At 36.0% G+C, this 27097-nt stretch overlaps 1 protein-coding gene across 1 annotated transcript in view; it reads left to right on the top strand.

The window, feature by feature from the left end:
• Positions 1–26387, top strand: part of ENPP1 (ectonucleotide pyrophosphatase/phosphodiesterase 1) — an 84640-nt gene extending 58253 nt beyond the window's left edge. Inside the window, exons 10-25 of the mRNA XM_032274761.1 lie at positions 429–494; positions 795–867; positions 3935–4043; positions 5264–5395; positions 7913–7944; positions 8699–8826; positions 9948–10017; positions 11492–11579; positions 12689–12858; positions 14010–14061; positions 15357–15511; positions 17021–17150; positions 18195–18275; positions 19453–19585; positions 21052–21214; positions 25535–26387. Coding sequence (XP_032130652.1) covers positions 429–494; positions 795–867; positions 3935–4043; positions 5264–5395; positions 7913–7944; positions 8699–8826; positions 9948–10017; positions 11492–11579; positions 12689–12858; positions 14010–14061; positions 15357–15511; positions 17021–17150; positions 18195–18275; positions 19453–19585; positions 21052–21214; positions 25535–25705 — 1753 coding nt within the window. The 3' untranslated portion in view covers positions 25706–26387. The remainder of the gene's footprint in view (positions 1–428; positions 495–794; positions 868–3934; positions 4044–5263; positions 5396–7912; positions 7945–8698; positions 8827–9947; positions 10018–11491; positions 11580–12688; positions 12859–14009; positions 14062–15356; positions 15512–17020; positions 17151–18194; positions 18276–19452; positions 19586–21051; positions 21215–25534) is intronic.
• The last annotated feature ends 710 nt before the right edge of the window (positions 26388–27097 follow it).

Genomic DNA, 27097 nt, shown 5'->3' with positions numbered 1-27097 from the left:
GGAAGGCATAATCAATTTTGTTCAGGAAATATTGCCTCGAGAACTGCCGTCAGCTCCTCAGGTGCCTACTCCGCAGCTGTGCTGAGTCATCAGTGAGTGAGTTCTTCGTGATACCTGCTTTGTGAAATATATTAACACATGAGTTATTCATGTGGTAAGCAGTGACTGTTGTCAGGTCCATGAATATATCCTCAAGTAGAGGATAGCAAGCAAAGTTTTAAATCCAATTGCAACCTTTTTTTTCTGTGTAAAACCTAACTTTCATTCTTTCATTGGGAAAATACATTTCAAATAAAACCCTTAATTGATTTCAAACGCAATAGATGCTAAATAGCACTTAGTAGGTCTTGATGACATTTTCAGTGAAAAAAATCTGTATTTTAAACGATTGTGAGACATCTTTCCTTTTTGTTTATTCTTAATTTTAGTTCAATACCATTTGAAGAAAGGATTTTAGCTGTTCTTCAGTGGCTACAGCTTCCTAAAGATGAAAGGTATGTAGGCGATTAATTTCTTTCGTAAATACTTTTTTATTTTGTAGAAATGTAGTATTTCTGTTTTAAAATAGACTGCAACAAAACTTAGCTATTTGCTATGATGTTTTATATCGAAATAAATTCTTTAGTGAACGACCACACCACATTTTGAAGAATTTCAAAGCTGTAAATTATTTCTCAGTAGAACTGTTACCCCAGTATTATAAAATTTAATCCCTATCAATTGATGAATTATTTTTTCCATTCTGTTTTTCAATGTGTTTGTAAAATATTACATTTTGATACTGTTTGATTTAGACCACACTTTTACACTCTGTATTTAGAAGAACCAGATTCTTCAGGTCATTCATATGGACCAGTCAGCAGTGAAGTAAGTACATTTTTATCAGTAATTACTTCATTAAACCCAGTCATCAAACTGAACCTCGCTTTGAAGGAGGCTGCTAGGCTATTCTGTAAAAGTCTGTGATTTCTGGAAAAAGCGAGTATTATGCACAATATTGCTAAATAAAAGGATGCACTTTAAACAAAATAAGAGTTGGGAGAATTGTTTAGCTTATGTTCTCAGCAGTGCTAAATTGAACTGATAATAAATTAACTTCCATGTTTTCAATTTGAAAGCCTTTATCCACTCCATGGCCTTTTACCTTGGCCTAAATACCAAGTGCTTTTTGAGAATGTTGTAAACAGCTAAACATCCAATATGAAAATATAGGATAGTAAGTCAAAGAGCAGAGGAAGCCCTCTATGAACTCTCTTCCTTAGAAGATATGGCTTTTGCCACCTGAGACCTTGCTTACAACAGAGGTCCCATAGAAGGATGGGAGATTTTGTCAAAAGTATAGAGATATTTGAATAATTATTGAGTATTTCCTAGGAAACTAGAGATAGGAAAGAGCTCATGGACTAACGCTTCCCGTGTAACATCTTGTTTCACCAGACACCCTTTCAGGAACTTAGCCAGCTCCTGGCTATGTTTTTAATCTGAGTAGCACTTTAAAATAGCAAATACTGCTTTCAGTTTTTACGTGACCATATTATTTTTGTTACCATTTTAATGGCAAAAAAAAATGCAGTTACTTTTGCACCAACCTAATATTTTGGAACACAGGAAGCATTAGAACAGAAAATGATTTGAAGGCCCGGCATGGTGACTCACGCCTGTAATCATAGCACTTTGGAAGGTCAAGGCAGATGGATCACCTGAGGACAGGAGTTCAAGGCCAGCCTGGCCAACACGGCAAAACCCTGTCTCTATTAAAAGTACAAAAAAATTAGCCAGGCATGGTGGCATGTGCCTGTAACTCCAGCTACTCAGGAGGCTGAGGCAAGAGAGTCTCTTGAACCCAGCAGGGGGGAGGTTGCAGTGAGCCGAGATCACACTACTGTACTCCAGCCTTGGTGACAGAGCAGGACTCCATAAAAAGAAAAAAAAATGATTCGAGCATATATACTTTGTCTGTTACCTAAGATCTGAAAAGAAGTAAAAAGTAAGGATCTTGACTATTTTTTGGTCATGATAAAAGTGAAAAGAGGTATTGCCGGCATCCCTCCTGTCAGAACCTCACGTAGTTATCTTGTGCCCCATGTGTATTCCAAGGGGTAATGCACTATTTTAAAAAACACTCTTTCTTAATTTCTAGGGCTTCACTTCCAAATTCCTATCAGTTCTCCTGCCCAGATAGCCCAAGCTGGATAGTTGGTGAGCCTTAAGGACTCTTCAGCATAGAGTTCAGACTAAAGCCTGGCCTGACATGTCTATTGTGATCCTGGTTTTTGAGGGTATTGTTTTCCTAATTGAACAACAGCAGAGGAAGGAGGGAAGGCAAAAAAGCATCCTTATTTTTCTCACTTGAATCTACAACAGCTGCCTAAACCATCTTCACTCATTTCCCTTTCCCTGGGTGTGCCCTAGATTTTTGCCCCTCTTAAAAAGTAGCTATCACCTTGGATAAAACAGTGAAGAGAGAAGGAAGCTCTCACCTAGGTCTGTTTTTACTCTTTGTATTCTTTCCATCAGAATCCATCTCCAGCAGCTCCACTGTAGTTAGTTACTCCATTGTGCCTTCCTTTCATTCTGTACTTGAACTTAGCAGAAATGCTCCTGCTTAGAGGGAGAATAAGGAAGATGCATGCCAGCAACTTGGATGTGTCAAAATTGGCCAAAGGGAAAAGTTTCTTGTAGCTGTTGTCTTGGTTTGAACAATTAGTTACATATAGTGTGATTTTTAGTCTTTTTACTTAAGTCACTGATACCGAAGACTCGTATCTAGGTCAATTTGGCTAGAGAAAAGTCCAAGGATCATTTTATATTTGTTTATAAGTTTACATACATTTTAAAATCATTGCTGCCTTTTCTAATTCACTAACAATGTGCCAAAGCACCTGCTTTTCTGACTCATCTTCATTTAAGGTTGAGCCCATTACTTTTCAAATCATATCCATCAATTTGCAAACTCTGTAAACTCCAACATTACTAGCACACCAAAACCACTGTGTCTTAATACTTAAAAATTCCTGTTCATGTTGCTTGGATATCTTTGAATGGAAGACTTTGTCTTGTTTCATATTACGGTGAAAGAGCTTATTTCATATTACAGTGAAATATACTTGACAAGGAATGAAGATTAAGCTGATTCCACACAATACAGGAAATGCACAAAACTGTACAATAATTTTTCTCAAATGATTTTGCAAGGAGAGAGGATAAAATGAATGCCAGAAAGCAATTTGCCAATATCATTTGTCATTCTGTGTTCTTGTTATATTTATATGTAAAATATATGTGGTTTGTAAGGAAATAATGGGTTGTATTCCTATGAGTTCTAATTTAGAAAATTAAATACATTGGATTATAAGAAGCATTTCATGAAAAATTTTAACATATTTGAAAATTAGGAAATGTATTTATACAGTGACCATTTGAATGATCAGAAAGCATAAGAAGAAATTAATTGTAGAAAATGAAGTGGTAATTAAGAACATACTGGTTTCTGACCAGATGCTGTAGATTTGAGCCATTATTATTTTGACTTAAATTGGGTCTAATCTAAGTAGTAGCATTCTGACCTTAGGAAGGGAGAACTAATAGATCAGCTAATGTCATTCCCAAAACTTAAAATTGAACATGTATAGAATTAGGACTCTTGCATTGTTAATGATCTGTAGTTATTTACTGTTCTTTATATCTCAGCCCTGACCTGTGTTAGTCTAATGTAAATTAGCTCACCATAGTTGCATCCACTGGCCCTTTTCTCTCTCTCTTTCTTTCTTTCTTTCTTTCTCTTTCTCTTTCTCTCTGTTTTCTTTCTCTCTCTCTTCCTTTCTTTTTTTCTCTTTCTTTTTCTTCCTCTTCCTCTTGTTCTAATAGAGAGAGCTTTATGTATAAATAGCCATGAGTGTGGAATGTATCACATGAGGTTGCTTCCCATTCTTAGGTCATCAAAGCCTTGCAGAGGGTTGACAGCATGGTTGGTATGCTAATGGATGGTCTGAAAGAGCTGAACTTGCACAGATGCCTGAACCTCATCCTTATTTCGGATCATGGTAATCTCAATTTGCATTATTTACTCTTTCAGGTGAAAGAGTCGAAGAAAGTTTACTTGATTGTTTTCTCATTTCTTCTGAATGTTATAGTTAATTCTTTTTTAAAAATGTAGTTTCTTGTAGACATTACATTAAATATAAAATGTAAGTGAAACAGAATTCACAGAAGCCTAAGTGTCTATCAAGCACAATGTACCTGTATCTTCTGATTTGAGAGAGGAATACACCAAGAATTTGAGTAGTTAAAAAATATATTTTTCAACATGAAATTCTTGTAACTCTGAAATTTTAGATTTAATTGGAACTGGTTATTATATCTTCAGTTTTCTTCTTTTGTTTTTGAGATAGTCTCACTCTGTTACCCAGGCTGGAGTGCAGTAGCATGATCACAGCTTACTGCAGCCTTGACTTCCTGGGCTCCAGTGATTCTCCTACCTCAGACTCCTGAGTAGCTGGAACTATAGACATGTGCCACCACACCTGGCTAATTAAAAAAATATATTTTTTGGTAGATATGGGATCTTGCTATGTTGACCAGGCTGGTCTCGAACTCTTGGTCTTAAGCTCCCACCACCGCCTCCCAAAGTGTTGAGAATGTAGGCATAAGCATTGTGCCCAGACTTCAGTTCTCTTTAGCATGATAAATCTGACTTTAGAAACATTATATATTAATTTTGATAATATTTTAATTTCACTTTTACTTACTATGATCTTTGTAACATGCTTATGTACAGTTTGGGGACTACAGAAGCAGTGTGCATACAGAAAGTAGGTTCTTTTTGTTTTTGTTCTTGTTTGCTTCAGAAATAATTAGAGAAATCTATGTTTAGAAATGGTCCTGAGAAGTTACATGCTAAAGAAGCTCCAGTCTTGGAGTAAGAGTGAATCACATACATACATTCCAAGTTAATATCCTAGGTGGTTTGGGGCAAATTACTGGGCTTTCATACTCAGTCTACAACTGTGATAAGACATTCTTCTTTGCTCACATAATGATATCGTAATATAAAAAAGAAACATTAAAATAAATTTGGGTGATGGAAAAGATTTTGAAAAAATTGAAGTAAGAGATACATCTGAAATTCTGTCTTACTTATCAGATGTTCAACTAATATGAGTGCTACACCCATATTTAACTCTGGGAGTGAAAAAAAATCTGCTCTGCATATTAAATTTTTTGTGAAGGTTACAGCATGTTTTGGAATTTTTTTTTCTCCTAGGCATGGAACAAGGCAGTTGTAAGAAATACATATATCTGAATAAATATTTGGGGGATGTTAAATATATTAAAGTTATCTATGGACCTGCAGCTCGATTGAGACCCTCTGATGTCCCAGATAAATACTTTTCATGTAAGTATATCCCTGTGATAACTTTGAATATGGTCATATTAAGAATACCTTCCTCTAGTCTGGGTGCGGTGGCTCACACCTGTAATCCCAGCACTTTGGGAGGCCAAAGTGGGCAGATCACCTGAGGTCAGGAGTTCGAGACCAACCTGACCAACATGGTGAAACCCCATCTCTACTAAAAATACAAAAATTAGCCCGACATCGTGGTGGGCACCTGTAGTCGCAGCTACTTGGGAGGCTGAGGCACTAGAATTGCTTGAACCCAGGAGGCAGAAGTTTCAGAGAGCTGAGATCATGCCACTGTACTCCAGCCTGGGCAACAGACTAAGACTTGATCTCAAAAAAAAAAAAAAATACCTTCCTCTAAATTATTACTTCTCTAAACTAAAGGAAATCAGGGTTAATTTTGTTCATGATTAAATCTCTAATGCAGATCTTTCGTATGGGAATTGATTTTATGGGACCGGATGTGAGAACACAACTCTAACCACTTACCTATTGGTTATTCATGGACTAAGCATATTATTTGATGAGCATGGTGCAATTTTATGTTGAAGTGTGTGTATACTTTTATATCAGATTAAAGATTATACTAGAAAAAAATTGAAGAGAAAAATCCAACTGCATTTATTCAAGTTTAATGACTTACTTAGTTTGGGAATAATAGTCTATTATGAGGAGGAATGCTGGCAGAAATGATTAATTCTATAGGCAATTGATTCCTATCCTCAGAAATGCCTCCCTTAAACCATTTCAGAAACAATAAAGAATGTATCTTTTAAATAGGGAGGAATGAATTTCATATTCTCTCTTGACTACATGTGGTACACAAACTGCCAAAAAATGTTTTAAGATATTTATTCTTTTGCCAGTCAAGTGTATTTCATAACTGTTTCTACCTCTGTTATCCACCTCTCTTTTTGATTACAATCCATGATAACTTTCAGATATGTAGAGCAAATTATGTCTTTTTGATATAGTTAACTTTGAAACAGAAAGAGAATAAAATTTTCTGACAATTACCAGAATTGGTTTAGATTGGGCTATTTGGTAAGATATGTTTCAATAGATACATACTGTTGTCTATTAATGAAGAAAACAGCTTTCACTGCAGGAAAATGGTTATGCAGATATATTTACACAGTGTCACAAAGCACAGGCTCCATATGCATAACATCCGGTTTTAACTAGTATTTTTTTAAATTCAGAAAAGTAGTACATGACTGTTATAAAAACCTGTTATTTATAAAGACAGTACAGACAGGCCAGCTGCAGTGGCTCACGCCTGTAATCCCAGCACTTTGGGAGTCCCAGGTGGGCGGATCACAAAGTCAAGAGATCAAGATCATCCTGGCCAACATGGTGAAACTTTGCCTCTACTAAAAATATGAAAATTAGTTGGGCGTGGTGGCACACGCCTGTAGTCCCAGCTACTTGGGAGGCTGAGGCAGGAGAATCACCTGAACCCAGGAGGTAGAGGTTGCAGTGAGGTGAGGTTGTGCCTCTGCACTCCAGCCTGGTGACACAGAACAAGATTCTGTCTCAAAAAAAAAAACAAAAAAACAAAAAAAAAACAAACCTCTAGAGGCAATAGCAGTCTCCAGAATAGTAGTTGCCAGAGCTGTTTGGGATGGGATAGCTAAGCTGTAGCCATTCCCTTATCACAGTTATACCCTCAAGTTTCACAAATTAAAGCAAAAACTATATGTGTACGTCATTTTACAGAAATACATGAAATGTATTTCTGTAAAATTGTACTTTTATATTGATAATTTTCTCAAACTTATATAATGTTTGGCTAAAATAAAATCTAGGAAGCTAGGTAGTTACTGAATCGTAGTACAAACTACCCTAAGTAAATTCATGTGCATACTAGGCAAATTCAGTTTTTAAATTAGCCTACTGCCTTCTCTTTGAAGTTTCCTCATGCCCCTCTTATTTCAAAATTCTAGAACTATCATTGAATGTTGAATTATACAAAGTAAAAAGTAACAGCTTCCCACCTGAAGTCTTCCAACTGGACAACTCATTTCCCTTCTCTAGAAACACCTACTGTTAAGCTTGGACTGTATCTTCCCAGATAATGGCAATGCATTTACAAAACACATACAATTTTTATTTTTGCACAGTGAAACCATACCAGATCTACATGGATAGTTCCTTCGGGGGATGGATAGATATTTGTTGCTAAATGGATGGAGAGATGGTTGGACAGGTGAATGGATAGTTAGATGGGTGAATGGATATGTGGTTAACAGGTGGAGGAATAGGTAGATGTTCTGTAACTTGTCTTTTCATTTAACAATATGACTCTATGTCATGGGAGTCATTACAGGGTGATACCTAAAGGTCTGTCTAATTCCTTTCAGTGGCTAACGTGTAATGACTTAAATGAGCTTTTTAAAACCTGCCTTGGTATTTAAATACAGAGTTTGAATCTGACATTGTACATTTTTGTGTTATCTTTTAATTATAGCACACCATCTACTATTAATTCTTATATTTGTTTCCCTCCAGTTAACTATGAAGCCATCGCTCGAAATCTTTCTGTGAGTGTCTTTATTTTCCATTATCTAGTTATTTTTAGATTTGTATAATATATATTGAAAGAAAAGTTTCAACATCTATTATTGGAATTGAAGGATTAGAATATTTTAGTAATCTGGGCCAACATGTAAATGCTGTGTAGTTTAAAGATCTTTAAGGTTGTGTCCCAATAATCTAAGTTTGAAAAATTTTTAAGAGTTATTTATTGGCATTGTAAAATTTATATGAGAAGAAATAATTTTGAAACTATTTACAAGAAATAATTTTTAAAATAAAAGGAAAAACCCTATAGCTGTACCACCATAAACACCATTAGCATGATGATATATCTCCTTCCAGTCCTTTTTTATGCCGTAACAAAATAAGCTTCTATACTAATGCTGAGTACGTATACTACATTTTATACTCATACATTTTAAGTCTGCAAGAGAACACGATTGCAGTTACAAGGATGTTTGAAAATAGAATCCTCAGCGGTAACTTGAATGTGATCTAGTGACAGTCTGAGTTCTGGGGCTTTTATGTGGTAATAATTATGATTTCCTCTTAATGTTTCAAGTAGTTTGGAAGATTTACCTTGTACTTTATACAAGCTGTAAGAACTTTTAGCTGTTTTTCCATCTCTGACTTATTGGGCAGGCTGATGAAATGTTTGTGAAGAAAAATTTCATAAGAAGTTAGAAAGCAATTTCAAGAAAAGTTGACACGTTTGATATTAGGGAAATAATAGTTTTTCTTTGCTGTTTGTAATTTCAGTGCCGGGAACCAAACCAGCACTTCAAACCTTACCTGAAACATTTCTTACCTAAGCGTTTGCACTTTGCCAAGAATGATAGAATTGAGCCCTTGACATTCTATTTGGACCCTCAGTGGCAACTTGCATTGTAAGTTCCGATAGTCTCCCAGGTAAACTTAGCCTGATCTGTTAGTGATTCGGAGTAACCACTGAGCCCTTTTTAACAATACCGTTATGTGAAAACTGTGTAAGTATGATTCTCTTCACTCTAATCCAGGACTTCCCATGTCGGCCTATGGATGTTTGAGTTGGATAATTCTTTGTTGTGGAGAGCTGTCCTGCACACTGTGGGGTATTTGACAAGGATCCTTTACTTCTCCCCACTAGCTGAAAGTAGCATCTTTTCTCCAATGTGACAATCAAACATGCCCCTCAGCATTGCCAAAAGTTCCCTGGGGAGGAGGGATCACCCAGACTATCCTTGGCTAAGAACCATCGTTTGGGCCTTTCATGTCCATATTGATTACTTCTTATAATCTACATTTGTTACCGCTTGCCATTGCATCTCTTCTACACATTACAGTTTGTCTAATTGTGCCTCCAAAGCCCAGCAAACAGTTGGTGAAAGTACTTTACTTTATAATGAATAACTATCTTTGTTATACACAATCAATAAACTTTAGTTCATTAACTGTTTTGGTGGTTGCCAAGAAATTAGTCATGATACATTCCCCCTTCAAGCAAAACCTAAGCAGTGAAGCAAAATCCAGTAAACAGGATTATACTGTCCCCACTCTTACTGGAGAGCTAGGCTTTTAGTTTTCAAAGAAAAAATACAAAAGGAGAAATGATCCTACTCTCATGGGAAAACTAATATTTAGTAAATATCTAAATACCATGTTGCAAGCATTTCTTTAGGCTACGTCATTATTTTTACGAATAACCAACATGAGAAATCGAAATCAAAGAAGATCGTTAAATCTGTGTGAATTCACAGGTAGTTAATCGCACAGCCAATGTTCAAAACCACTTCTCTCTTGATGCTAGTGGTTTTTCTCCTGTGTACTATATTGATTATAGTTTATTTGTCTATGAAATAAAAGATAGAGGTGACTTGTTAATGCTTTTCAAAGCCAGGTGATTTTATTTACTTGTTTGTTGGTTTATCAGAATAGTTACATACCTTTTATTAATGAAAATAATGTTATGATTATTAATTATGTTTTATGAAGGGACTTTACAGTTTTGATTCATATATGTCAAAATTAGGAATCCCTCAGAAAGGAAATATTGTGGAAGTGGATTTCATGGCTCTGACAACACATTTTCAAATATGCAAGTGAGTAAATCTATTATACTTAATTGGCTTAAATCTAAAGAAAAAATGATATATGAAGTTTGAGACTTGAAAACAGACTGTGATTATATTTCTTGAATGAGAATTAATGAAACATATTTTCATAAAGCTACTTTTCTTTGAACTTTAAAGAATTTTGTTAAAATGTTATATTCATTGGCTATTACTGAAAAGTCAAAAAACATGAGATGTTAATAAGGATGTGGAGAAAAGGGAACACTTATACACTGTTGAAGGGAATGTAAATTAGTACAACCTTTATGGATCACTGTATAGAGATTTCTCAAAGAAATAAAAATGAAACCATGTCTCAATCCAGCAGTCTCACTACTGGGTATCTACCCAAAGGAAAAGAAATCATTTTACAAACAGACACCTGCTCTCGTATGTTTATCGCAGCACTGTTCACAGAAGTAAAGTCATGGAATCAACCTAAATATTTATGAATGGATGATTGGATTAAAAACGTGGTATATGTGTGAATATATGTATATATGTACATATATATGTATATGATGGAATAAAATGTGACACATGTGTGAATATATGTGTGTATGTACATATATATATATGATGGAATACTGCTCAGTCATAAAAAAGAATGAATTCCTGTCCTTTGCAGCAACGTGGATGGAATTGGAGGCCATTATCTTTAGTGAAATAACTCAAACAGAAAGCCAGAAACCGCATGTTCTCACTTGTAAGTGGTAGCTAAACAGTAGGCACACATGGACATACAGAGTGAAATAATAGACATTGGAGACTCCCTAAAGGCGGGAGGGTGGAAGGAGTGTGAGGGATGAAATACCATTTACTGGGTACAATGCACACTATTCAGGTGATGGGTAACCAGACTTCACCACTATGCAGTATATCCATGTAACATAATTATACCCATACCCCTAAATCTATAAAAATTAAAAATTTAATAAAATTTTATATTCATATTTCATGAACATATGACTTATATATCCTGTATTTCTTATAATTATTTTTCATATTTTGTGCTCTGATAAGAATATTGCTTTACAGTTGAAGAAAGCCAGTGATATAATAGATAAGAAAGTATCATACTTATGTTCAGAGAAGAGATATCTTACATTTACTCAGCACTTTAACATTTTCAAGATAAACTTACAATAATTATCAAATTTGATTTCTGCAGCACTGTGTAAGGTGGGCAGGGTGATGTTTGTATTGTGTCATAGATTAAAAAAATTTTATCATTCATTTGGTTCTGATTGTCAAGTCAAGAATTGTAATAAAACTAAGAGACATATCCTGGATTATATGTGTGATAGGGTTAAAACTATATTTCCCACAAAGTCTACCAGGCATGGTAGTTTTCCTCTTATCATAACCAGTTTGTATATGTACAATGTGGATAACAGAATTTTTTGGACCAACTTGTAGACAGCTGAAATGCACTGATAAACTTTCTTTTCTGGCCATCTAGGCCCTCTTTATTGGCTATGGACCTGGATTCAAGCACGGCACTGAGGTTGACACCTTTGAAAACATTGAAGTCTATAACTTAATGTGTGGTAAGTGTGAATGGGTGGCTTTTTTCCCTTCTGAAAACAGACCTGAAATAGGATTATCAAAAGCAAATCACATTGTAGGCAACTTTGTGGAGATGATGGTGAGACAAGACAGATTTTTACCTTTTCCCTGACTCAGACCCACTGAAGAAATGTGGGGAATGTGTCATCTTATTACTTATCTGATTCACTAGGCTGCATGCTGGTAAAGTACACCACTCACAGCAGGCTGGTCTGCACACCCCCAGTGCCCAGCACTTACACCCTTGGTTTAATGATTTGATTCTTGGCTCAGAGCAGTGATAGAAGTCATAGAAGAGACTTGGGTGTAGTGAAAGGTGTACAAAATTGGTGGAACTTCTGGTAGCTGTAATGGTTGGATGTCAGTCAATGTCAGCGTGGTGGAAATGAAAGTGGAACACATTAGGGATATTCTTCGTTACTTTATACTTTCTGAAATAGTCCTTTTAGGGTGAAGCAATTGTGTTTTAAATATTAGTTTCTTATTCTGATAATGGTCCTAAGCATTTGCAAAGCCTTAACTATGTCTTAAGTACAGTTGTTTTAGTGGGAGCCTGTATAGTTTAAATGAGTTAACATATCCTAAAATACTTAAAAGCACCTGGCATATAGTAAGTGCTTACTACAGAAGTATTTGCTCTTACTACTTTTAAGAGCATGAGTCTTAGACAAAGCTGGTGTTGAATTCTAGATCTTCTAGTTAGTAACTTTGAGAATTGGGGAAAAGCACTTTGATTACTCATCTACCAAATATTGATGATAACTTCTTAAATTGTTTTGGGGAATAAATAAGAAAATATATGAGTACCATGACTGGCATAAGATATGCATTCAACAGGCGGTGACTGTAGTTATTGTCCACTTTAAAATTCAGAAATTTTGTGGTGAAGTACAGCATGCATATCAGTATTTCTGTTAAAGATAGCTTAGTCTTAAATACTCTAAAACCCAAGAGAGTTTTATACTTTTATTTTAGTTAGAATAAAGGACTAATATATCTGATTTTTAAAAGGTAAAGATTATGGTGCATGTCTCCTATTTATTTGGTTTTGAAACATCTAAGTAACTCTCCCATTCTTAAAATTATGCAGATTTACTGAATTTGACACCAGCTCCTAACAACGGAACTCACGGAAGTCTTAACCACCTTCTAAAGAATCCTGTTTATACCCCAAAGCATCCCAAAGAAGTTCATCCCCTGGTACAGTGCCCCTTCACAAGAAACCCCAGAGATAACCTTGGCTGCTCATGTAACCCTTCGGTAAGTATCATCAAGAAGCTCGGTCCAGTATGTATGCATAGCATGTGCTGTAGAAATACTTAATAATCAAGTTAGAATGTAGGAGTGGGGGTAGGTAAACATATATTTTACTTCTAGAAGGCACATGCAGAACTTTTGTAATATATCTATTCTCTTTCTAGTTTTTGCATTTTCAGCTCTTTTTTTACTTGCTTGGTGCTATGACTTGACTTGGGTGCAGGTGTGGAGAAGTCTGGCTCAGTCCTTGAGCATCCTGAGTTAGGGCATCTGTGCTGTTACTCTAGTAGTGAGGTCATGAGAACATAGTAAACCAATCGCTGTATATATCTTTTTAAAAATACAATTCAGGTTATTTAAATGTAGGAAGAAAAAATATCTTTTTTTGAAATGAATATGTGACATATGAATATATTACACTGTCCCTTTTCACTTCCATGTTAATATATCATTGTAAAAAGATAAAAATACTAGACAAGTTATGAACAAAATTGATAAAATCCACAAATATAGCGATTTAGAGAATAGTTTATGCTTTACCTTTTGTTTTATACTTGAGTTACACTAGAAGAAAGACTGTTGGAGTATATGGATAAGAATTATAAGGCAGCAGTCATATTCTTATTTTTTAATTCCTGGTGTGATGCTTATGCTAACAATTTTTGCAGCTATCATTCCTTTCCTTCTGTCCTCCTCATCAAAAAAAAAAAAAAAAAGTCACTTCTGGCTTGCGTGGTGGCTCACACCTGTAATCCCAGTACTTGGGGAGACCGAGGTGAGAGGATTGCTTGAGACCAGGAGTTCAAGACCAGACTGGGGAACATAGTGAGACCTCTGTCTATATAAAAAACTAAAAAAATTAGCTGGGCATGTTAGCATATGCCTGGAATCCCATTTACTTGGGAGCCTGAGGTAGGAGGATTGCTTGAGCCCAGGAGGTCGAAGCTGCAGTGAGTCATGATTGCACCACTGCACACCAGCCTGGGTAAAAGAGTGAGACTCTTGTCTATAAAGAGAGAAAAAAAATCCACTAATACAAGACTATTGTAAATGATCTTTGTTCTATGTTGGATTAATCAATCAATAGCATTTCTATGTTACAAAAATTAAAATATGTCTCTCAGTCCTTAAAAATAGTTTATGACCTTTTTTAGATTTTGCCAATTGAGGATTTTCAGACACAGTTTAATCTGACTGCAGCAGAAGGTAAGGCATGCTACTCTCAAGCGTGGAATGTGAAGCAGGCTTTTTCTCAACACTGTGAAATGCAGAGAACTGGTTTGGGGGCATTATTTGAGAATAACCAATGAAATGAAGGGAGTTCTGGAGGACCAGCTGATGAAACATAGAGATTTATTTGCTTGACAGTTTAGACTGTTAGGCATAAGGAAAGAAGAGATATTTTGCAATGGATATTGTATGGAACATATTTAGTGGAAGCTGAATCACACTTTATGAACATGATGGAAGTATTCTGAAATTTTTGATGACTTCCCTAAGTTGATAGAGCCTCAGATTCCCATTTGAAATACCTAAGTTTCTGTCTCACCTGGTTCTTAACCATACAAGATTATAAATGTATTTATTGATCTAAAGTTATTTCTTCATCCCTTTTGACTAAAAATAAAAAATATAAAGACAGCTGATGAAAGTTTGCACTTATGACTTGAATGTTCAGGGTCACCATAATATATTTTCTCATCCTTAAGTTACTTGGCCTACATTTTTTTTTCTATTGGAATAAAGGATAAATTCTGCATTAATTCTGATGTAAGCTTGTCTGTATAAAATCCTTATGTAAATGTTAGAATTAGAAAAGTCTTTGATATCCCCAAGGTGGCAAAGTATTGTGGTGAATGATGGCACTTTCAGAACTGAGTAGACTCAAGTTTGAATATGAGCTTAGATACTATATATTATGTGGAACATATAATATGAAGTATTCCCTGTCAGCTGCTGTTTCCTCATCTGTAAAATGGGCATATAACCTTAATTCATAGGGAAATGTAAAAATCAGTTATATGATGTGTACCAAGCACTTGACATTTGGAAAAAGGGCAATAAATAATATCTATATTGTTATTATTTAATATAGTTTAGTCTCATAATTTCTTTTCTGTACTTCTGCTTTCCAAGTATACATATCATCCAAAAAACTTGCTTTCTGGAGTGTGTCCTAAAGAATAAGTAACTAAAATAATACTACATAATTTTTAGTAATATAACTTTGAATTAACTGGAATATTTAGCAATTTCATATAGTGTCCTCTTGGTATCTCAATATTACATTGACTTTAGAATCTTTATAGGCAAAAATTACAGTGAACCTCACTTGTCTTCTTAATTGTTTATGCTTCTATTCTTTATAATTAGTTTTTTTAAATAGTCCAAAGTAAATCTTCAATATGGTCAAGTAGAGGAAACGATTAGATGAGTGTATCACACCGTATATTATCATATAATGTACACTAACTACATTTATTTTTATCCTGTGACCCAAGAGAAGATTATTAAGCATGAAACTTTACCCTATGGAAGACCCAGAGTTCTCCAGAAGAAAAACACCATCTGTCTTCTTTCCCAGCGCCAGTTTATGAGTGGATACAGCCAAGACATCTTAATGCCCCTTTGGACATCCTATACCGTGGACAGAAATGCAAGTATTTGTCACCTCTTTCTCTATGTGTGGCTGTTTCAAATGAACGATTAGGCAGAACATTGACTGCATAGTTTCTCACTGTTAACCTTGGCTTTATCCTCAGTTTCCACATTAGAGGAACACTGAACAGGGAGTCAGAAAAATTACATTCCAGTTCAAGCTGTGCCACGAAGCAGCTGCCTGACTTTGAGAACTCAGACCAGATTTCTTCTGTGAAATGAGGGTTGTGTAGTAAAGAATTCTCTTTTGCCTCCCTGCCCCCAGTTTTGATATTTTATGATTTTGATTTATAATTGCATGAAATCAGCCTTAGGACCAGTCATGGTTATCCATTTCTAAATACGTGGCTATGTGAGGGCAAGTGTTTCCTTCAGCTGCTCAAATCTAAGAGGGCCTCACTGTTTGGCAAAGCTGTCATTATCACTCAGTAAATTCATTACAAGACATCTATAGGAAGACTCACCAGGGAGAAGCCAGAATCCCACCCACCACCAACACCAGAGGAGGTAGGACTTGAAAGGAGTGAGGGCAAATATCTCAAAATAAGAGCAGCCTTCCCCCTTACTTGTGGCCTCCCAGGTGCTCTGGTAGAAGGAGGAATGGTGAAGGCGATGGTCCTAGAAAGAGAAGGGGGAAGAGATGAGATTGTGATCTTACGAGGAATAAAATTTTAAACTGGGCTGAAACTGAAAGTGACAGGAAGGTATGGAATGCCCCAGAGGGAAGGACAGAGGGATTTGAGAGAGCATCCTTGAGGGCAGCTGTTGAATTTTAAAAATAAAACTATTTACTAATCAGTGAGACTGCTAAATAAAAAGACAGGGATACGTGTGTTTATATATAATTTCTATGTTAAAAATATATGATACCCACATATATTTATATAAAGTTTCTTGAACTTTGATCTTTAAAATTTTTCAAGACTGTCTTTAAATACCAAACATTTTTTGATTTTGTAATTGATCAGTCTACACCATTTTTTATAGGCACCTCATTCTGTTTATTAATATTTATACCTGAATTATGGTGCTCCTTGATTCCATTTTGTTTTCTTCTACAATTAAAAAGCGTGACTTTACAGTCATCGTGATGCTTGAGGTTTTTCCATTGCTGTTCAGTGACTGCCTCCCTTGCCCCACCAACTTTTGGCACTGTAGTTGGCTGTGGAAGATAGACTCAGATGTCTAAAAATCAACATTTTACTATGTAAGAGCTTAAAATTATATAGATCAAAACATTGTAAACATTATTTCGTATTAGCACAGCAGAATCTGAAGATATTTGCACATATGTGACAATTAGTATCTTTAATATTGTGAAGGATTTTTACACTTTAGTTAGAAAAAAAGGTGAATATACTAGTAGGAAAATGGGAAAATAGTGAAGGACATGACCTGACAGCTGGAACTGCGTAATTTCATGAGGTAGTTCACCTTTCAGTATTAATAAAGCGGTTTCCTTTTCTGTGCCTGATATGTGAGAGTTCTTTTTCATTTTGTTCTTTAGGACAGTTTCTCTACAGAAGACTTTTCTAACTGTCTCTACCAGGACTTTAGAATTTCCCTTAGTCCTGTTCATAAATGTTCATTTTATAAAAATAACACCAAAGTGAGTTACGGGTTCCTCTCCCCACCACGTAAGTTCCTTTCTCTCCTGACCGTCCCTTTTCTTACCCTCTTCTCTTCCTTTTCATTTGCTTTCTTGTTTATCCTACCATACATTATAGGGGAATATATGTAGCTTTGTTTATTTGTTGGTGAAAAACTGTGAATTTGGTCTATAACTACCGAGGAGAAAATTTTAATCATCTAAAACTTGAATTTTATAAAACTGTATTTTTGTTGGGAGGGTGGTTGATTCTGTGCAGTTACAATAGGCAGAACACTTTATATTTCCCTTCTGCATTTCTTTTAAACAGAATTAGAGAAAACTTTAAAGTTGGAAGAATATATCAAGACTTTTAGGAAGAAGATCTAACTTTGTTGTTTAAAAAGAAAATGCGATTGTCAGAGAACTGGGTAAAGGTAGAGGCTTAAGTATGCTTGCATTTTCACTGATGCGGAACCTCTAGGGAATGGTTTTTTTTTGAAGCTAAGGTTTCTGTTTTTTGAAATGGCAAATTTGTATGTTGATGAGAAGCCATTTTGGGGCCAGCCTTAAAAGGCAAACATCAGAAAGCTCCAGGTACTCCAATACCATCAGCATCCAGTTCATTCCCAGAGTATGTGTCTGAAGTCAGAACCTGGCTATTGCATTGTAAAAATAGACCAGGCCCAAGCCTCAAGTTCATACAGAAAAGACTTGTATGGCATTTCGAGACAGACATTCTGTGATGTTTTTTCTGGTTAGCAGGTGTTGTTCTAGAGCCAGATGTTCTCTTTTTTGTTTTCACTATGAAAAAGTTTAAGGAAAGAAGATTGTCAGCCCAATTCCTTTTAGTTGAAATAAGGCTAATCAAGTTTGAATATGTTTAATTTGGAGCTCTTGTTATTAAAGTTCCTGTTTCTTTAAAACATCTTGTAAAGACTTTTATTTTTTAAAGGACTTGAGCAAACACACTACATTTTCCCTTGACCCAGTACCTGGGAAAGTTTTACAGGTTTAAGATAGTACTCAACTAGTTTTTAAAAATGTTCCCTCTACCATGAGATATCTAATTTGTCCTCTTTTCTCCTTGTAGAACTACATAAAAATTCAAGTGGAATATATTCTGAAGCTTTGCTTACTACAAATATAGTGCCAATGTACCAGAGTTTTCAAGGTAAAAAATGTTAACTCTATATTTGATAATTTTAATGAATTTCTGCACATATAGGCATAATTCATTTGTAATAGGACTTATGATCTAAATTAAATGAATTAATACCAAATATATTCTTAAAGGTTTGTTTATCTTTGAGAATACTAGTACACAAAAAATCTACAAATATTAGAATTATCGTATATTCCAGTATCCATTCTGCTTTATATTTAAGTGTTTGTAAACATTTTTGGTAAGAAAGTATGTGATGTTCTTCCTAAACTTATCAGGCTAATACAGTCTGCTAACACTTATATTAATTTTCATTTGGCTTTCATGCTTAACTTTTTGGCAGCTCTTGATAATTGTTTTTGTTTTCAAATGAATAGCTTTTATATCATCATTAACTATTGCAGCATTTGACTTTTACAGCAATAAAAATAGTCACACTTAATTGATGTATAGAATATCAAAATATAAGCATGTAAGAAGTTTTTAGTCTAATTTATATCTAGAATATTTGTGAATATTTCAGCAATATTAATATTAATATTAATATTCAGCTATTAATAGGAAATCTGAATAATATACCTCGTTTGTGTCTGTGATCTTGCTGTGCTTTAGTGATGACAATGATCACAATTTCAGCATGATGCACTTGTTCAGTAATGCCTCAAATAGAGTTGAGCTCAACATTTGTCTGTGAGTTGTTTCAAAGGCCAAAGCTGAACAATGAATTTTTGGCCCAACACTAAGATTGGAGCCAAGGCTGGGTATGGTAGCTCATGCTTGCAGTCCCAGCACTTTGGGGAGGCCAACTCGGGAGGACTGCTTGAGGCCAGGAGTTCGAGATCAGCCTGGGAAACAGTGACACCTAGTCTCTAGTCTCTACAGAAAATTTTAATTAGCTGAGCATGGTGATGCACACCTGTAGTCCTAGCTATTCTGGAGACTGAGTCAGGAGCATCTCTTGACCCCAAGAGTTTGAGGTTGCAGTGAGCTATGATTGTGCCATGCACTCCAGCCTGGGTGATACAGCAAGACCCTGTCTCTAAACAAAGCAAGACAAAGACTGAAGCCAAACTTGACATTATTTATTATAAATGCTAATTTTGAATCATGGTGTTAATTTATTTCACATGACAACATGGTACTACCTTGTTCTTCTGAAAGTACACCGTCTTCTATTTTGTTTCAGTTATATGGCGCTACGTTCATGACACCCTACTGCGAAAGTATGCTGAAGAAAGAAATGGTGTCAATGTCGTCAGTGGTCCTGTGTTTGACTTTGATTATGATGGACATTATGATCCTTCAGAGATTCTGAGGCAGTAAGAACATACTTCATTACTCTCAAAAATGGGTATCAAATGGGATTACCATCCAGTTGAGTCAACAGAAACTTTTTTATTCAGTGTCATGTATTTATGTGTATGACACTGCTGACTACACAGGAAGGCTCTTGAAATATCTGATTAATGTTGACGTTTTGCTCAATGTTCAATAAAATATTTTTAGATGAAAGAAGTAGTGTTTCTCACCCATTCAGTTCAGTTGAATAATTTTTTAGCTCAGTTTAAATGTTCAACTCAGTGCTTAAGATCTGTGTGGCTGATTGTTAAGGTATGATCTTAATGATACTGTCAGTCAGAAGATGAAGAATTCTGTGGTTGACTACAGGTATCCTGAGTCTAGGAATGAATAGGGTTATAAAGCTATAGTGCTTGGAGTCTGGTGCCCTTGGGGGTGAATGGTATGGTTTTTACTCAACTCTGGCTGGAGGGGCATGATACAAAGCAACCATCTGGAGGAAGCCATCAGTGGTGCTTTTTTAAAAAAAAGAGAGGGAGAGAACATTTTAGAAACTGATTGATCTTTATTAAAACAATACAGTGTTTTTGGAAGCAATTCTGCTGTTAAGTCTGTAGGATAAAGACTGAGATTCAGCCCCTCTCAGAACTTTCCTACTCTCCCAGGCTGACTTAGATATATGTGACTTACAAAATATATCAGAAAGCACATCAGTTTGTAAAGTTACAGATCTTGCTTTCCTTTGAGGCATATACACTGTAGCACTAGAGTGGATAAAGAAGAGAACCGCATGTGCTCCCTACCCACGGCTTCACCCAGAGCCCTCTGTTTAAATCTGTTTTATAGATTATGATTCTACATAAGGTCATATTTGAAAACAATGATCCCACTACCTTAAATTTTGAAAGATGCTGAAAAAAAAAACAAACACAGCCTTAAAACAAAAGGAAATAAGAGAATGACTATGAGGTAAAGATGTTTGGGACATCTTTGGTAATATACTGTAGTTAAAAAATTAAGTTTTGAAGATAAGGAAGAAAATCCAGTTAAAACAAACAATTCATGACAACACACCTCCCTGAAGAAGCTAATATAAAAAAATCCCTAACCAGTTCTTTCTCTGCCCACTGTTTGTCTATAATGGCCTAGAAGTTAAGACTATCAATAATGGGCGTAGGTGTTAAAAAATGATCTTTTCTTTAGTGTTTCAATTTCAGTGTCTTTAGGTAGTACTTAAAGAATTCCAAAAGTCAATAAATTTCTACAGAAAATAATAAGTATTTGGACTGTGTTTATCTGCCTGTCTTCTAATTATTACACTCAGTCTGGCAGAATATGTTGAGTGACTGTGATTACTAGCTTCTTATATTTAATTATTTGTTGGAATTTGATTTTTATATGTATTAAAAACATCCTCCACTGAAATATTCATCAAGAAAAAAGATAGTTATTTCTTTCTTAAAATGAATATTGGCATATTTTACAGAAAAAGAAGAGTCATCCGTAATCAAGAAATTTTGATTCCAACTCACTTCTTTATTGTGCTAACAAGCTGTAAAGATCCATCTCAGACTCCTTTGCACTGTGAAAACTTAGACACCTTAGCTTTCATTTTGCCTCACAGGTCTGATAACAGTGAGAGCTGTGTGGTAAGTAGCTTTTGTATGTTTACTTTGCATATTGAAAATCTAAGCATATGCATATTTGTTTGTGTCATTTATCTGACATTCCAGTGAGAGAAGACACAGCACTTGAATACACATGGACTTTGAAATTACAGGATGCCTTAAAATTTGATCCTTTAAGATGACATATCTTTGGGGAAGACTACCCTCTTTGTTTTTTTTAGTACCTTTTTTTAATATTAAAATAATTCTAATTTGCATGTTTGTAGGCTGTTCTGGAGAGTCGGGAAATGGGGGACCTGATCCGGGATGGCTTTCCATAAGGCAAGGATGGGAGAAAGCCCTTGCCCCCTGGGAAAGTGCTGAGTGCACTTTGCTGCCAGAAACAAAGGATTCCACGTGCCATTCAAATACCCCTTGAAGGGCGTGAAACCCTTCTGGGCCTCTAAACAATCTAAAGAACTGACTTGGTCTAATAATCTCACCCATCCCCAACTCAGAGTCTGGTTTGAACTTTGATTCCTTAGTAAGAGGCATGGGGTGGAAGGTGGGGGTGGTACAGAGTGTCTGCATTTTTCATTTTCTTTCTTTTCTCTTTTTTTTTTTTTTTTTTTTTTTTAAAGGTAGGGTCTTGCTTTGTTGCCCAGGCTTGTCTTAAACTCCTGGCCTCAAATGACCCTTTTACCTTGGCCTCCCAAAGTGCTGAGATTGCAGGCATAAGCCACCATGACTGGCCCCTTTGTCTGGTAAAGATATTAAAAATCAGATCAGAATAAAACTTTTTATGGCTTAACCACTAAATTCTAGGTTTATCTGAAGTATGGATTTTCTCGTATTTCAAAACTGGATTTATAATTTCAGAATATCAGCACTGTTATAAATCACTCTTCAAGTTAGACAACATTTCAAATTTTCTATATATCACTTAATTAAAAATCTTATCCTTTCTTATCCTCTTGTCATCCCAGTGTGTTTGGGAATAATGGTTTTATATTATCAATTTTTAAAATGTACATTGTAGATTTGGACATCAAGACTGCATAAAAGTTTAGCAATTTTTTTTTTTTTTTTTTTTTTTTTTGAGAAGAAGTCTCACTCTGTCATCCAGGCTGGAGGGCAATAGTGCAACCTCTGCTCACTGCAACCTCCACTTACTGGGCTCAAGTGATTCTCCTGCCTCAGCCTCCTGAGTAGCTAGGACTATAGGCACTTACCACCAAACCCAGCTAATTTTTGTATTTTTAGTAGAGAAAGGGTTTCACTATGTTGGCCAGGCTAATCTCGAACACCTGACCTCAGGTGATCCGCTGGCCTTGGCCTCCCAAAGTGGTGGGATTACAGGCATGAGCCACTGCACCCAGCCCATTTTAGCAATTTTTAAATTTTCTCATATGATGAGCCAAAATATTTTTCTTTCAGAGTACTTCCCACATTTCCTATTTTTTTTCCATTGAAGTGACACCAAGTCAGTCTAGACCTGAATCTGCAAAAAGATTTAACTTTCATACCAGTTCCAATGGATGGGTTGTAGGTAACTGGAGTTAGGATCTTGAGACCTAGTATGACTCAGCAGCTGCATTCACTCATTCATTCACTACTTCTTCAATTCAGCCATTCATTCATTCCTCTGATATTTATAATCAGGTGCTGTAGATACTGAGGACACAGAAGGGAACAAAACAGTGAGCCCAGGAGTATAATACAAGTATAATACAATGCACCATTTGCCATCCCTGATGTGGTAGTCTTTCTGTGTATCATTAAAATTCATGAAGATATGTCTCTCCTTAATGGCTTCTATGGTAAAGTTTCAGAATTACTTTTTCCTATAGAACACATTTCTCATCAAGTTATTTTCCCCTTATTCTTCAGAATTAAATACAGAATAGCAAGACTTTAACTAGTTGGCTGCCTGATGATTGTCTGACTCTGCTCAAAGTTGTCAATATTGTGAGCATTCTTGGACACATGCAGCTATTCCTTCTTCATTATTTTCTTTCCTTTGAGAGATTATATTGTCATTGAATGTATCAGTTAGAGTAGAGTTCCGCAGCAAATAACAGAAACCCCTTTGCAGTGGCTTAAGCAAGTCAGGGGTTCCTTCTGGAACAGGAAGTCCAGCTGTACACAGTCCTTGGATGGCACTTTGGGTCAGCAGCACGATTAGGGACTCAGAACTTTTCCCTTTTTTTGCCCTACCTTTCTTAGCATGTGGCTTTGGCCCACTTGGGCTGAAGAGCGGCTTCTGCTTCTCTAATATCATATCTCAGTTCTGCCCCCAATTCACCTGAAAAAGAAGGCAGCCACAGGCATGTGCTTACATCTCATTGAGCAAAGTGATGTCAAGTGCCATGAGTTAGGCATTGAGTTCCTTTCCCAACTCCAGCATTCCCAGTGCTATTATGCCACTACTGTAATGAGAACATTAATCAAATTCTACAATGGCACTGTGCCTAGGAGATACTAAATATTGAACTTGAGCCAGTGAAGGGATTGTTTTAAGGTATATCGTACAAACGTATTGATTCCTCTGTTTCATCTCTTAAAGTAATGACTAAGGATTAGTTGGAACAGATGCCTTGAATGTACTTTTTAATCTGTTCCTCTGAATGTTGGAACAGATGGCAATTATTGTCTGGTCAGGGAGTCCACTGAGTCAGGAATGTTCGCCCTTAGAGCTAGAGTAAGGATTGTTACAGAGAGGGAGACTGAGTATGGAGTAGTGGGTGGTTGGAGGCTAATGGGAAAACAGAGGTTGTTGGTCTGTTTTATATGTGAAATATCTGTGTTTATCATTTTCAATGAGTAATGTCCCAAGAGTTACATGAACCTTTATTAAGAATGCCTTTAAAGTACAATCATAGCCCATGGACTAATGGATATATTCTTTGTCTAACTTTCCCCAGTGGCTAATTTCAGGAAAAATTAAGCTAACACATGGATGTGTGATTCCCATTCCTATTGCCTGCTTCAGTGACCACATTTCCTTCCATTTGCCAGAATATCAGTCTTTAATTCTTTTCAGATCTCATATCATTTAAGACTTTACCATCTCACCAGAAATGAAACTGTGCTTTACCACTTCCTCCAAGCCCATCTTCATGCATCTGTATCGATAAAACATTCTCATAGGAAGTAGTATTTGTGTAGTACATTTGCACATATCATTACATTTGATCCTCAAAACAGCCCGATGAGGAGGATACTGATACAGGAATCCAGATTTGTATGTTAAATAACTTGCCTTCGTTTACCTGGTAGATAGTCACAGAACCAGTCTCTTTTTAAAAATTTTCCAACTTTTATTTTAAGTTCAGGGATATGTGTACAGGATGTGCAGGTTTGTTGCATAGGTAAACGTGTGCCATGGTGGTTCTCGGCACAGATGATCCCATTACCCTGTTATTAAGCCCAGCATCCAATAGCTGTTTTTTCTGATATTCCTCCTTCCACCCCCTGCTCTCCAACAGGCCCCCAGTGTATGTTGTTCCCCCACATGTGTCTATGTGTTCTCATCCTTTGGCTCCCTCTTATAATTGAGAACATGTAGTGTTTGGTTTCCTGTTTGCTAAGGATAATGGCCTCCAGCTCCATCCATGTCACTGCAAAGGACATGATCTTGCTCCTTTTTATGGCTGCATAGTATTCCATAGTGTGCATATACCACATTTTCTTTATCTAGTCTATCATTGATGGGCATGTAAGTTGATTCTATGTCTTTCCTATTGTGAATACTGCTGCACTGAACATATGTGTACATGTATCTGTATAACAGAACAATTTATATTCCTTTGGGTATATTCACGGTAATGGGATTGCTGGGCCAAATGGTATTCCTGCTTCTAGGTCTTTGAGGAATTGCCACACTGTCTTTAGTTCATAGTGGTTAAACTAATTTACACTTCTACCAACAATGTAAAAGCATTCCTTTTTTCCACAACCTTACCAGCATCTGTTGTTTTTTGACTCTTTTATAGTAGCCATTCTGAGAACCAGATTCTTTACATTCATTCCCATATTCTTTCTATCATGCCATGGAATTTGTTTTCTCACTTTTTTTTTAATCCCACACCATTGAAGTTGCTTAAACCCATGTAATGCGTGATCATCTGTTCCAAGTATATATATTTTTTCCAAACTTATACAACTAATTAAACAGACATGCATGGTATGTATTAGAAGGACAGCTACTCAAGAGGAGAGATAATGCCTAACAAATCATGTGGCATGTTCCACTTCAGAGCTGAAATCTCATAAATGATTAAACTGGGGAGATGGAGCGCTTATAGAGGTGAACTGAGTGTTCTCTTGGTAACTTTTCTTTTATATTTCCTATTCTCCTAGCATGGGAAGCATGAATCCTCATGGGTTGAAGAATTGTTAATGTTACACAGAGCACGAATCACAGATGTTGAGCACGTCACTGGACTCAGCTTCTATCAACAAAGAAAAGAGCCAGTTTCAGACATTTTAAAGCTGAAAACACATTTGCTAACCTTTAGCCAAGAAGACTGATATTTTTTTAATTCCCAAACACCATAAATCTTTTTGAGAGAACCTTATATTTTATACAGTCCTCTATCCACACTATTGCGTTGTTCAGAAACTATCGACCAGAGTTAGAACGGAGCCCTCGGTGACACGGACATCTCAGGGAAACTTGCGTACTCAGCACAGCAGTGAGAGAGTGTTCCTGTTGAATCTCGCACATATTTGAATGTGTAAGCATTGTATACATCGATCAAGTTTGGGGGAATAAAAACAGACCACACCTAAAACTGCCTTTTTGCTTCTCTTAAGGGAGAAGTAGCTGTGAACATTGTCTGGATACCAGATATTTGAATCTTACTGTTGGTAACAAACCTTGATGTATTGGGCAAACAGTAGATTTATCGGTAGGATTGGGGTAGCCCATGTTACGTGACTATCTTTATGAGAATTTTAAAGCGGTCAGGATTTCTTTTAACTTGGAGTTTCATTTCTTTTCATTTTAATCAGAAAAAAAAAAATTAACAGAAGCCAAAATACTTCTGAGACACTCTTTCAATCTTTGTTGTATATCCCCTCCAAAGCCAAATTATTAACCTTGGGTTTTTGTTTTTCCTTTTTTAATTTTTTTGATTGGATTTTTTTAGGTTTAATGATTCAAATGAGTTCAACTTCAAGGAAAGATCTTTGGCTATACTTACCTATTATAGTCTTACTCTGTATTAAAAAATATATATATTCCCATCTTGCTTACTGGTAATTAACATAGGTTTAAAATTGCTTTAAGTGTGGCCCTTTAGACTGCTAAAATTGTATCTTATCTTGGCAAAACTTCAGAGCACCGGTCAGCACATGCAAGGTGCCATTTTTTACTGAGATGGTGGGAGTCTTTCTCTCCGCACAAGACTTCCTCTAGCAGCAACAGAGCTGTTCTCTGTTGAGCGGTTCATTTTGAAGTTCCATAGTTTAAAGAGAACATGTCACCAATCACCTCACATCTTCTTGGTGGACATGAAAAATGAACAATGACCTTGATTACTACCTTGACTGTACCTTTTTGTCCCTACCTGTGAGCCATCTAAGATTTCATTAACTTTTAGGCTACCTAGCTCCAATTTAGGTATAATTTTAGTACACCAAAGATTTTTATATGTTCTTCATATGACCATTCTTCAACAACCTAAAGGCCAGCTGCAAAGACCTTTGAAAAATACAATTTGCAACTGAAAATTATGTAATAATTTAGGAAGTTTCATTTTTTTTTTTTAAGTCCTGCAGTTTCCTCAGGCTCTGTATATTTTTTTCAGTCTGTTTTCTCTGCTGTTCAGATTAGGTAATTTCTATTCTTCTGTCTTAAAGCTCACTAATTCTTTCTTCTGTCTAATCTGTTCTGCTGTTGAGCCCATTTATTCCTGATTT

The sequence above is a fragment of the Sapajus apella genome, unplaced genomic scaffold (genome assembly GCF_009761245.1).
Source record: "Sapajus apella isolate SASKATOON/1434 unplaced genomic scaffold, GSC_monkey_1.0 scaffold6, whole genome shotgun sequence".
In the NCBI taxonomy this organism is placed as follows: domain Eukaryota; kingdom Metazoa; phylum Chordata; class Mammalia; order Primates; family Cebidae; genus Sapajus; species Sapajus apella.
Note: the sequence above shows the minus strand (reverse complement) of the source record. Positions and strands in the feature narration are given on the sequence as shown.